The sequence below is a fragment of the Nyctereutes procyonoides genome, unplaced genomic scaffold (assembly GCF_905146905.1).
Source record: "Nyctereutes procyonoides isolate TBG_1078 unplaced genomic scaffold, NYPRO_anot_genome, whole genome shotgun sequence".
Taxonomy (NCBI): domain Eukaryota; kingdom Metazoa; phylum Chordata; class Mammalia; order Carnivora; family Canidae; genus Nyctereutes; species Nyctereutes procyonoides.
Genome location: NW_026575146.1, coordinates 23867220 through 23880320, shown reverse-complemented (window position 1 = coordinate 23880320; position 13101 = coordinate 23867220). Strand labels below are relative to the sequence as shown.

The window sequence follows — 13101 nt, the reverse complement described above, 5'->3', positions numbered from 1 at the left end:
CTGCCATGTGGAGGGCTCAGCTCCGAGCCCCCGGCCCCTGTTTCTTCTGGGCTGGCAGGCCCTGGGGTCACCTTATATCCAAAAAGTCCTGCACCTTTGACAAACTCAACTGTGCTCTTGAGCCACAGTGCTGTGGCAGTGGTTCTGTGAATGCTGATTATTGATCTCTTACTGACGTAGGCCGTGTCCAAGCTCTCCTACGTGGTGGAGCCCCTGCATCCCTTCACGGAGTATATTTTCCGAGTAGCCTGGATCTTCACAGCCCAGCTACAGCTCTATTCTCTGCCAAGTCCCAGTTACAGGACTCATCCTTCCGGAGGTACAGTGTCCATGTTGCTCATGAGATAGCAAGATTATTCCAAAGTCTTAGTTTTGTTTGTTTTATTTTATTTTTTAAAGATTTTATTTATTTATTCATTAGACACACACACACACACACACACACACACACAGAGAGAGAGAGAGAGAGAGAGAGAGGGGCAGAGACACAGGCAGAGGGAGAAGCAGGCCCCATGCAGGGAGCCTGTCGTGGGACTCAATCCCAGGTCTCCAGGATCACACCCTGGGCTGAAGGCAGCGCTAATCCACTGAGCCACCAGGTGTCCCTCAGTTTGGTTTTATTTTAAATAATAAAATAAATCATTCCTTTGTTCATCGATCCATTCGGGAATTGAGTACCCAACCACAGGCCCTGTGGTGCTCTGGGTGCTCACCCTGGCTCTGTGATCAATACCAAACTCCCTGTTCTTGTACAGCTCACCTTTCGGCAGAGGAGACACTACTCTAAGCAGTAAACATAATAAATACGGAAAGTTGTCTTCTAAGTGGGAAAATGCTGTGCACTCTGGTAAGAGGAACATTTTGAACAGGGTCTGTCCATCAGGGGCTTGCAAGTGGGGCGTGGGGGTGAAGGACAGTCAGGTTGCAGCAGTGACCATGTTGCAGAATAAGCCCCAGGAAGCAGTTGGCAGTCAAGGACAGACTCAAAGCAGGGAAGCAGTTGTTTCCCATGCTTCTGAAAAAGGTAATTTTGGCAATTATGCATAGAATGAATTGAGAGCATGAGAGAGAATGGGAAGAATGGGAAGCACGGAAGTAGAGCCATCAGCCCGGAGGTTATGATACTACTTTACCATTTTATCAGATATGATTTTTTAAAAAAGATTTTACTTATTTATTCATGAGACACACACACACACACACACACACACACACACATACACAGAGGCAGAGACACAGACAAAGGGAGAAGCAGGCTCCATGCAGGGAGCCCGACATGGGACTCGATCACAGGTCTCCAGGATCACGCTCTGAGCCAAAGGCAGACGCTCAACCACCGAGCCACCCAGGCGTCCCTGATTTTTTTTTTTAATGGCACATATCTTAGAGCATTTTCTGATTTCTTCTTTTGAAGATGTGACTTCCACCAAGAAAGGGGCTCAGGCCTAGAGCGTTTTAGGGGGTGTGCATGCCCGGGGCAGACCCTGAAGGAGCGTTGTCTGGTGTCCTTACCCTCAGGGTTCACCGAATAGACCTGGGAGGACTTAGTCCAGGCCAGATGCTAGATGTCCCCACCCTTCAGTTCTGGAGATCTAGCACCGTGCAAAGAGCCTCACGTTGAACTAGGCTGTGACCGAAGCGTAGCTGGACGGCTGATGCACCTGCTTGCGGCATTTTCCCCTCCCCTGATCGGTGCTCTCTTATTGCTTATCAGATTTAAGGCTGTGTGTGGCCACCTTTGCTGGCCACTCCCTGACCATCCTCAGAAGCTCAGGTCAGACACTGGCCTCGGGCAATATTAGAAATGTTCCAGATCGGAGTGGAGTCTACGGATCCTTCTTTGTTCAAGGCAATGCCTCGTGTATTCCAACAGTGCTGGAATATTTTCTGATGCTGGAGAGAAACATGGTCCAGGGCCCATGGCTAGTCAAATCAAAATAACCAAGGAGGCAAATTTTGCTTTCCATTTTTGGAAATTTCCTTTCTCCTGGATTTGCAAATCCTCATGCCCTCCAGGTTTCCTGACCTACACTGGGTCCTTTCTATGGATAGCACCTCATTTGCCAATTCTTTCTGACTTTTCAAGCCACATTAAAACTTAGAGCTACCTGTTTTGTGTTCCGTGCCTCATGGCCCTATTATCCTTTCATGATGGGAAATGTATGATTTAGATGGTATTATTATCTTTTAATTGGGGCCTTTATGAAGATAATTTCTTTTTTTTTAAAAGATTTTATTTATTTATTCATTAGAGACACAGAAAGAGAGGCAGAGAGAGAAGCACGCTCCTTGCAGGGAGCCCGATACGAGACTTGATCTCTGGACCCAGGATCACACCCTGAGCCAGAGGCAGATGCTCAACTGCTGAGCCACCCAGGCGTCCTTGCAGATAATTTCTTAACCAAGTGGAATGGACATTAGCCAAGGAATATCTTGCCCACCCTGACTGGTCTTTCAGGGAGGATTTTTGTGGGAGAGATTTGGACAAGAATCACAGCTCACCATGTAGGTGGCATCCAACTGGCTTCAGGTGGAGCAGATCATGTCTGAGCATTGACCCTAATAAATTGTTTTTTTTTTTTTTTGACATTCTGATTCTAATTAGTGAGAGATGACTGATACCGCTCTGTTCACCAAAGTGACTGGGTGCATGAAGCAGAGGAGTCGACACAATGATGTTTGTGTTTTTTAAAGATTGGTCTGAGATTTAAGGAGGAATCATATTGGAGAAAGGCTGAGAGATCAATAAACAGGCCTTTCATAAACTCATACAGGGGCGCCTGGGTGGCTCAGCCGGTAGGACGTTTGCCTTTGGTTCAGGTCATGGTCAAGCTCCATGGGATCCAGCCCCATGTGGGGCTCCCTGCTCAGCGGGGAGTCTGCTTCTCCCTTTCCCTCTGCCCTTCCCCCTCCACTCATGCTCTGTCTCCCGCTTTCTCTCTCTATCAAATAAAAAAATAAAAATCTTACAAAAACCCACCTCATCCAATGTGCAGGCTGCACGGTGTTATTTCTACCAACTGTCCTGAGTCAGGAGTGATGCAGAGCATTTGCTAAAAGTGTTCAGAGGTTGGGAAGTCTACACGAGAACAAAGTGAATCAGAGTGTGTCTTTCTACAGGAAGAGGAAATGAAAAGAGTGTGGCTTCAGGGGGTGGGAGCTATGAAAAGTTGGTGGACAGAGGAATGGCAGACAGGCTGTTAGATCATTGGTTTTTCTTTCTGTTCTTTATACCTAGGTAGCTTCTCTCATCTGTGCTTAATAAATTAATGCATGTTCCTTCAATCCTTCGCAAGGGAGAGGGTGCTGCTAAAGCACAGTTACCTTGGATCCCAAGGGAGCTTGGGAGCTGTGGGAAGGAACATGCAGTCCGGGGCAGCAGAGCTGATGCCAGCAAGCGGGAAGCACTCTGTTCTAATCCAGGCTTATCTGAACCTCTATCTTCAGCTGGAGCTAGTCAGGCTATAGAAAGCACTGGAGTGAGTGAAAAGGCCCAGCATTTACTTCTTTCAACTCATGTTAATCATTGATTCCTGTTTTGTTATAGATTCTCTTCTCCTTCCTAAGCTCATTTCACCCCACAGTTTGAACTCACTCAGATCTCTGGAGATTTTTGATAACTTTCTTTCTAGAACATTGATCCTATTTGCATACCTCCGCATTTCACTGGGGTTCATAAATTAGATGCAAAGAAAATTACATTTGGAAGGGTCCCTTGGGAAAGTGGCCAACTGGTCTCATGTAGGGATCAAGAGTTGCAGCTCATAGATATCTTACCCCCTTCTCTCTATCACGTATTTTGAATATTAATAAAAATATTTAGTTTACACTACAAAAAAACAAGACATGCTATTTACATTTTGGCTTGTACATTTTCATGCTCACCGTGTCACCATTACTTCCTCTAGTTCCTGAAACCGCTCCTTCCATTCGAAATATTGAGAGCTCAAGTCCCGACACCGTGGAAGTCAGTTGGACGCCACCCCAATTCCCAGGAGGGCCTATTTTGGGTTATAACGTAAGGCTGGTCAGCAAAAATCAACAGTTAGATTCAGGAACACAGAGCACCAGTTTCCAGTTTTACTCCACTCTACCAAATACCACCTACAGGTAAGGATTAAGTGGTGCAAGGAAAATGTAGCCAGCATGGCTACAGGCATGGTCATTATTAAAGAAATATGGCCCCAAAGTAGTTTAAATGTATTTGGAAAACTCCCATTGACTTTGTGCTGTTGGGTTGAAGTTATTGTATTTCCCTCAAGTTTGAATGTTTCTGAGATTACAGTGTCCTAAGCAAAAACATTCTCAAGTATTTCTATGTATTTCTATTATATTCAGAGGGCCCTTTTAAATAGGCACCCGTAAGACATCACAAACACCATAAATACCATTTCTTCATTTAACTCAACACGAAAAAAGTAGGGAGGGGAAATTGTGTGTGTGTGTTTTATTAACCATTAGGGGGATTATTTTATTATTGTTAGCTTTCCCAGCATTTGCTAAGGCCTCTTTAAATCAGGGTACTCGTGGGGGTCATGCAGATAGCAGAGTTTAGTCTTTGACCTCTGTGACCCTGAACTGTTCTATGCGGAATGCAAACAAGGATGTGATTGATGGTCATTTCAGGGCTGAGCAGCAGCACGGAGTAACTAGATACGCGCATTGCCACATTGTCCTTTAAATAGAAATATTATTGCTCCTTCTCTTTTTATCTCATGTTCACACCATGCCATGTGAAACACATCTCTCTAAATTGTTTTTGGAATAGGTTTTCCATTGCAGCAGTAAATGAAGTTGGTGAGGGGCCGGAAGCAGAATCTAGTATTACCACTTTATCCTCAGCAGGTACAGCCTGGGAATGCCCCTTTCGTTCCCTGGGAACCTAGAGGGTGGCTAGGGTGGGTTCACATCTCCGAGTCCTAGCTCATCCATCTGGTTGATCCCAGGAACCCCACCTCTTCTGCCCAAATAAACACTGTCTTTTGGTGTGTGGTAAGCTCTGTTTTTTTTTTTTAATTTTTTTTATTATTATTATTATTTATTTATGATAGAGAGAAAGAGGCAGAGACACAGGCAGAGGGAGAAGCAGGCTCCATGCACCGGGAGCCTGATGTGGGATTCGATCCCGGGTCTCCAGGATCGCGCCCTGGGCCAAAGGCAGGCGCTAAACCGCTGCGCCACCCAGGGATCCTGTAAGCTCTGGTTTTAAATGAATCCCACCCAGTGTTTGACAAAGAGAAGTTACTGGACCCAAAGATTTTATTTTTTATTTATTTTTTATTTTTTAAAAATATTTTATTTATTTATTCACAAGAGATACAGAGAGAGAGAGAGAGAGAGAGAGAGAGAGAGGCAGAAACACAAGCAGAGGGGGAAGCAGGCTCCATGCAGGGAGCCTGATGTGGGACTTGATCCTGGGACTCCAGGATCACACCCTGGGCCTAAGGCAGGTGCTAAACCACTGAGCCACCCAGGGATCCTGACCCAAAGATTTTAAATTAAAATTTAGGAATTTCAAAATTAGAATGAAAGATTTAGGGGTAAAAAAAAAAAATTGGCCTCATACAAACCCTTAGTTTCAGGTGAAATCACTAGTGGTTGGGACTCAACATTTATACACTTAGGGATACCTGTCATCTTTTTGCCCTCACCTTTATATATTTTGTCTCATCCTTTAATACAGATCAGATATCTTTTTCTTCCATTCTCCTTAAGGTTTTTTTTAAATTTTTTATTTTATTTTATTTATTTATGATAGGCACACAGTGAGAGAGAGAGAGAGAGGCAGAGACATAGGCAGAGGGAGAAGCAGGCTCCATGCACCGGGAGCCCGACGTGGGACTCAATCCTGGGTCTCCAGGATCGTGCCCTGGGCCAAAGGCAGGCGCTAAACCACTGCGCCACCCAGGGATCCCTCTCCTTAAGGTTTTTAAATCCATCAGGACCCACTAATTTACATTTTACTGTTTTGAATATTCAGTTTACCAAATTAGCTTTTGCTATTATTTTAGAAGTCTACCATTTTTTTTTTCACTTGGGCATTTTAACAATTGCCTTGAGAGATTGAATATGTACCATATGATGCTGGTGTGGGGAAAATAATGCATGAAAATGCTTTCTAAGAAGCACTGGAAATATTCTGGGGACACGAGTAATCGTCTGGACCGACACAGGAAGATTCGAAATTCTAGGAGCCTGTCTCCTATTTTCACCAGAATCCTGTTTGCCGAATGGACTGCCCCTTCCCCTGATACGCACGCATCTATGCCAGGAGGTATTGAGTGTCGTCTATCACTGGCCTTTGGTTTTTTTTTTGGCAGTTACTGGACTCTAGGAAAGGAGAGGCATTTTTGTTATGCAAGAAGCATCCGAAAGGACGAGTTAAATATAGAGCAGGCTTAAGGTTGCTGTTACTGCAATTATTGCATAACTTTTATTAATTGCCCTAAAAGTGTTCACCGACGCACCCGCCTCAGTCTCCAACTAAGTGGGACGTCAAGCAGACTTCTGCAGTCCTCAGATTTCATTGCTCTCAGGACTTTTCTCTGGCCTCAGAGGGAAAGATCATTGAAGACAACACAGAGACAGGCAATGTCTGTCTGGTGTTATGCAACAGCCCAGTCTGGCCTGGGCTGGACCACCTCCACCGAGCAGTCACATTCTCATGGCTGCGGGTAATGAGCTGAGCTCCTCCTGGCACAAGTCTGTTGAGAATGGTCATCCCCTATGTGGTGTTATCTTAGGGGCATTTAGGGGCACATACATATAAAACCTACTTGCTCCACACTCTACTTCCCATCCCTAATCATGGAATAATGTGATTTCTGCCACAGTTAAAATGCCCCGGTGCCTTCAGTGAAAAACCTGACCAGCCTCTTCCAAGCATTAGTTGCCTTGCTTTGAAGGATGGTAACAATTTTTTTGCATGTCAGTGTGCATGTTGTTGGTCTGCCTATAAATTATGTTATTGTTTTAGTTCAAGAAGAGGAACAGTGGCTCTTTTTATCCAGAAAAGCTTCTCTCAGAAAGAGATCTTTAAAACATCTAGTAGATGAAGCACATTGCCTTCAGTCAGGTGCTATCCACCATGACATTACAGGTCAGTATGATGGAAAGAAGTGTTTCCTTTGTGTGAAAAAAAAAAAAAGACCCAGATTGACTTCTATTGTAATCTCCTTATTAAAAATAAAAGAAATAATTTTTCTGTCATTTTTTTTGGTTGTCATATCATAACACACATGTATTTGCATGGCTCTTCTAGGAATATCGGTTAATGTCCACCAGCAAGTCATTTATTTCTCAGAAGGAATGCTCATATGGCTGAAAGAAGCTGCCAACATGTCTGATGTGTCTGATTTGAGAGTTTTTTACAGAGGTTCAGGATTAATTTCTTCCATCTCTGTAGACTGGCTTTATCAGAGAATGTATTTCATCATGGATGCACTGGTTAGTCTGAGAATTTAAAGTGAATAATTAGATATTGATAGTCGCATGCGTATCTTGGTATATCTACAAGGAAACACAATTCTTTCATTCAATGAGTACTTAGTCCTTTTTTTTAAAAAAAGATTTTATTTATTTATTCAAGAAAGACACAGAGAGAGGCAGAGACATAGGCAGAGGGAGAGAAGAAGGCTCTCTGCAGGGAGCCTGATGTGGGACTTGATTCAAGGACCCTGGGATCATGACCTGAGCCCAAGGCAGAAGCTCAACCACTGAGCCATCCAAGTGTCCCTCAGTGAGTCTTTACTCAGTTTTAGACACTAAGTTAGCACTGAATCATAGATCTGGACTATAGGAGAGTCTTACTCTTATCTAAGACTAGTCTTGACCTACCATGAAATCATCTTTGTGATTTTACAGTCATGAGTTTGTGATATTAATAATTCATTTCTCCTAAGAGAGTGGTGGTGCCCATGCTATCACTAGATAAGACTGTCAATCATGATTAAAATCAGCTGCAAGCATTTAAAATTATATAATAACCAAAGGTAATTTTAGTAGTCTCTGAAAATACAGTATTATTGAAATCTTTGAGAAGACAGTCTTGATGTGTTTTGACTTTCCTTCTTTCAAAGGGACAGGCTTATTACAGTCACCATGGCTAGATGCCCATAAACTTGGATACAGCTTCAATATTAAAAATAGTCGAAGAGTACCTGACCAGCTCAGTTGGTAGAGCGTGTGACTCTTGATCTCTAAGTTTGAGCCCCATGCTGGGAGTAAGGATTACTCAAAGCAAAACAAAACAAAAGATCTAAAAATTAGAAAAAAAGTTGAGTGCTTCCACAAGCCAGGTTAAAAAAAGATATTTGTATGTCATTGATGTAAACAGGATGCACACTCATTAGGATATAAAATTGAATTTTAAGTTTTTTTTTTTTAAATTATACCTTGAAAAGCGGTATAATTAGTACAGTTAGTACAATTCTCAGGACAGAACAGACGCTCAGGAAATACTTTTTGTGAGAGAGGGGGTGGGGGGGTGGGTGACACATTAAAAAATAAAAAAAGAAATACTTGTTGGCCAAACTGAATACAGGCAGACGCTAATCTATGGATGCGTGCTTGATTCTCTAGGTGTACATCTGTGATTTAGGAAACTGCTCGAACACTAAGGAGATTACACCTCCCTCAATTACTGCACCTCAGAAAATTGTGGTTGATCCATACAACGGGTAAGTGTTAGCCTTATTCATAACTGTGAATTCTCTTCCTCGGCAAGAATTTATGGGAAACCTGCTTGATGATGAGACATCATAGAACCAGAGAAGCCAATTGATGTATCTTATTTCAAAAGTAATTAAATCTGGGCAAAGTTTGCATTCTATAGAGCCATGAGGAGATTTCTTGCCAACTTGATCCACAACTTCTCAAGTTGAGTCGATTTTCTTCTCCTTCATAGCAAAATACAGGTAGGTGGGAAAGACCTCTTCTCCAGGTCTCAGGGACCTGGGTTCCAGTCCTGGATTTGTCATTCTTTTATAGCATGACTCCGGGCCTCATTGTTCCCTCAGCGCCCCCTGTCCCCGTGGAAAGCCCTTCTTGGCTGTGCTTCCTTCTTTTATTGTTTACTTAATTTTGTTGAGCAATTTGGCCCCAGTTCATTTCCTTGGTCCCATTCTCGCACCTATCAGAGGCTGGCTTAGCAAGAACGCCGCTTACCACCTATCTTCTGACACAGGTATTGATGGTTAGAGTAAGGCCCTTGGACTCCCTGGATCTTATTTTTCTCATTTGTAAAAGTGTAAGATTCTATGAAATGGAACTTTGCCGCTGGAAATTACAAAATGATTCATTTTAGAAATAAACTTCACCCATTTAAATAAATAATAATAAATATATGTATAATATTATTATGTAATAATAAATATATTTACATCAATAAACATTTATAATAATCTATAATATTTATAATAAATATACTCATAATATAATATAATGTATTATTATTATATAAATATATTTTATAATATGAATATTATAATGTATATTATAATAAATATACTATAAATTTATAATATAATGGTATATAAATATTATAACATAATATTTATAATATAAAATTTACAATATATTTATAATATTATTTGTAATGTTATAAAATTATAGTATAATATCATATAAAAATATGACAAGGATAATAAACTTCACCCACTAAATCAGTCACTCAAAATGCATCTCAGTGAGGTCTTTGTTTTTTTTTTTTTCATTGAGGTCTTTGGTGGCTCTTTTTCCTGTTATATAAAATTGATTTGCACTTAGATTTTGAAATGTGACTAGAAATGGTAACGATAATATTAATTAGGCACTTAATATGTGCCTTTTGGTGTAGTACTTCCAAAAATTCACTTAATTCTTGTTCAACCCTATGAAGCAGGTACTTTTACTATTTCAGTTTTATAGATAGGAAAGTAAAGTACAGCTTAGTAATTGCCCAAGATCACACAGCTCTTTTTCAATGCAGCCAGTATTTGACTTCCAGGGCTTGCCTTCTAATCATCTCCTTGTACAATAATAGAATTTCCATAAAATCAGCATACAACTTTTAGCAATACTTTGTATACGGTGTTTCTAAGGAATTTCAGATGTGTGAAATCATTTATTCTCCTGAAGCGGTTTCCTTTATGCTGTTATTTTACACCATTGAGTTATTCACTCATTGAGTCTGTATTTAGGCTAAACCTCTTCTCTTCGTCCCCCACTTTGGTGCTTCTTCTCACCTCTGCCCTTTACCCCCACACCCCAGATCTGCACACTTTCTCTCTCTTTTCTTTCCCCTCCAAAGTAGCAATGAGGGTTAAAGATCTATCCTCTCTCTGCTTCAGTACCAGGATTGTAATCTTCAGCCCAAATCTTCCTCTTACCTACTCTGAAGTCCCTCTCTGTTCCCATAATAACTTTGAATTTGGGAAACTAAAGCAAGCAGTTAAAAGCCAAGTTGTTTCTGGTTTTTGCTTGCTACAACCCCCTCTTAAGAAAAAGAACATCACATCTCCACAAAGAGTTTATATTTCAGGATACTATAGCAGAGGAGTCGAGCATATTGATAAAGATTTGGAATAATCAAGGAGAACAAGGGTGGGACTGAATAGGACAAGGAAAATAATTCAACAGTTGTGATGAAAGGTCGGAATCCTGTGAATCCATGGGGTTGTGATAAGAAAGATTTACTAAGCAGAAGTATATATATATATATATATATATATATATATATATATATATTTGAGAGATAGAGGGATAGAAGGGTGGTTGGGGGAGGAAGAGGGAGAGAGAGAATCTTTAAGCAGCCTCCATGCCTCGAGTGGAGCCAACTCTAGAGCTTGATCTCATGACCCTGAGATCATGACCTGAGCCAAAATTAAGAGTCGGACACTTAACCGATTAAGCCACTCAGGTGCCCCAGCAGAAGTGTACTTTTGTTAACATTTGTCTCCATAATCACAAATTCTAAATTAGCTTCATCCAAATTAATAGTTTTTAAAAATATTTTATTTATTTGACAGAAAGAGTGAGCGCATGAGAGAGAGAGAGAGAGAGAGAGAGAGAGAGAGAGAGAAGCCGGGGGTGAGAGTGAAGAGTAGAGGGAGACAGAGAAGCAGGCTCCTGGCTAAGCAGGGAGCCTGATGTGGGTTTGATCCTGGGATCATGACCTGAGCTGAAGGCAGACACTCAACTGACTGAGCCCCCCAAGCGTCCCTAAACTAATAGTTTTATATTGTAGTTAAAACTCTATTTACAGATTTGGTTTATGAATGAAATATTTTGGTGGTATTTTCTTTTTCATTATTAAAAATCCACCCACACTGTTACCATGAGATTTGGCTCCAAATTAGATGTCTTTTTCAAAATTCTTCCACTGGCTCCTTCTAACTTCTGGGTGCTGTCTCTTGTGGGGTATTTCTTCATGATTTGTAAAATGATAGCTCTTTTGCCCCCCAATTGTAAATATATATATATATATATATATATATATATATATATATATATATATAAAACAGTCCACCACTGCAAAATGCCAAGTAGTTCTACTGGATAGTTATAGCGAAATAGTAACTGGTTTCAAAAATGGGTTAAATGTTTTTGCTTCCTTCTATTTTATTACTCACAAAGCGTGGGAAAATGGATCGAAAGAATTAGATTTAAGAATATGTGCATTTTGGAGAAAAGTGTTTTATAATATGTAACATGTTTGGCCCTGTAATTTTTATATAATACGCTTTCCTTCAAAAGTGGGCTTCATTACCCTTTCTGCTCTTAAATTCTGATTCTTTATAAAGTCACACATGTCACTGGAAGACTAAGCATTGTAAGGGAGGCTGAAATTTTCCAAGGTTGCAGCTTCTACCTGGAATGAATAGTGCTTGTCTTTAGTAAGTGCCTTTACCCTTTCGCACCCGGGGACACCCTGCACTTAATGACTGGTGCAATAAATGGTTCTGATTGCAGAACAGGACAGAGCAGTGGGCTGAGGTTATTCATCTACGCTTGCATTGGATCACACCAGGCTTCTTTTGCTCCTATGTCAGGTATGTCTTTTACCTCCTGAAGGATGGCATTTATAGAGTAGATCTCCCTGTGCCATCTGGTCGGGACTCAGAAGCCCTATGCATTGTGGAGAGTCCCACATTAAAGGACTTTGCAGTGAAGCCACAGTCCAAACGAATCATCTACTTCAATGACACCGCTCACATCTTCATGTCAACGTTTCTGGACGGCTCTGCTTCCCACCTTGTCCTGGCTCCTGTCTCCTTTGCTGACGTGAAGAGCTTTGCTTGTGAAAACAACGACTTCCTTGTCACAGATGGCAAGGCCATTTTCCAACAGGACTCTTTGTCTTTTAATGAGTTCATCGTGGGATGTGACCTGAGTCACATAGAAGAGTTTGGATTTGGTAACTTGGTCATCTTGGGCTCCTACGCCCAGCCACACCCCCTGCCCGGCCGCCCGCAGCAGCTCTCCGTGCTGTTTGGCTCCCACCAGGCCCTGGTTCAGTGGAAGCCCCCTGCCCTCGCCATCGGAGCCAGTGAGTGCCCCCCACCCCAGTGTTGCTGGAAGGAGGAAAGTTTGAATTGCTTGACATTGTGACTCAATTTTGAAAACTTGTATGTGATCACTCAGTCATCAGCCAGAAGGGCTATTTAGCTCCAGAAAAAGCACCTATACATTTGCTCTGGATTTATTGGTTTTGCATTAGGAGGGTCTCTATATTTGCTCCGTGTATCCCAACCCAATAGTTTGAACATTTGTTGGATGTCTACTGGGAGCCAGGCACTGACATTCTGGTCTGAGTGAATGTGTTAGCCAGAGGGATAGAGTGGGTGGGTTGAGATCTTTATCCAACTGGACCTTGCATGAATTGGAGCAACTTCCTAAAACTCCCTGAACTTGAACTTCCATCTCTGGATAGATAGGCAGTGTGTATGGAGCGTAAGCAGGTGGGCCCTGGAGCCTGCATGAGTTCAAAGGCCGGTCTTGTCATTTATTAGCAGAATGGTCCTGGGCACATTACTTAACCACTCCATGCATTGGTTTTTGCTACGAGAAAATGGGAATGTTAACTCTATCTTTCTATGGGATTATCATACAGATTAAGGTGCA

General features: G+C 41.7%; 1 protein-coding gene across 2 annotated transcripts in view; it reads left to right on the top strand.

Moving 5' to 3' along the window:
* Positions 1–13101, top strand: part of ROS1 (ROS proto-oncogene 1, receptor tyrosine kinase) — a 119765-nt gene that overhangs the window by 23678 nt on the left and 82986 nt on the right. For both annotated transcript variants that reach the window (XM_055309559.1, XM_055309560.1), the window contains exons 7-13: positions 181–319; positions 3909–4110; positions 4769–4845; positions 6977–7099; positions 7262–7446; positions 8581–8678; positions 12030–12526. In XM_055309559.1, coding sequence (XP_055165534.1) covers positions 181–319; positions 3909–4110; positions 4769–4845; positions 6977–7099; positions 7262–7446; positions 8581–8678; positions 12030–12526 — 1321 coding nt within the window. The remainder of the gene's footprint in view (positions 1–180; positions 320–3908; positions 4111–4768; positions 4846–6976; positions 7100–7261; positions 7447–8580; positions 8679–12029; positions 12527–13101) is intronic.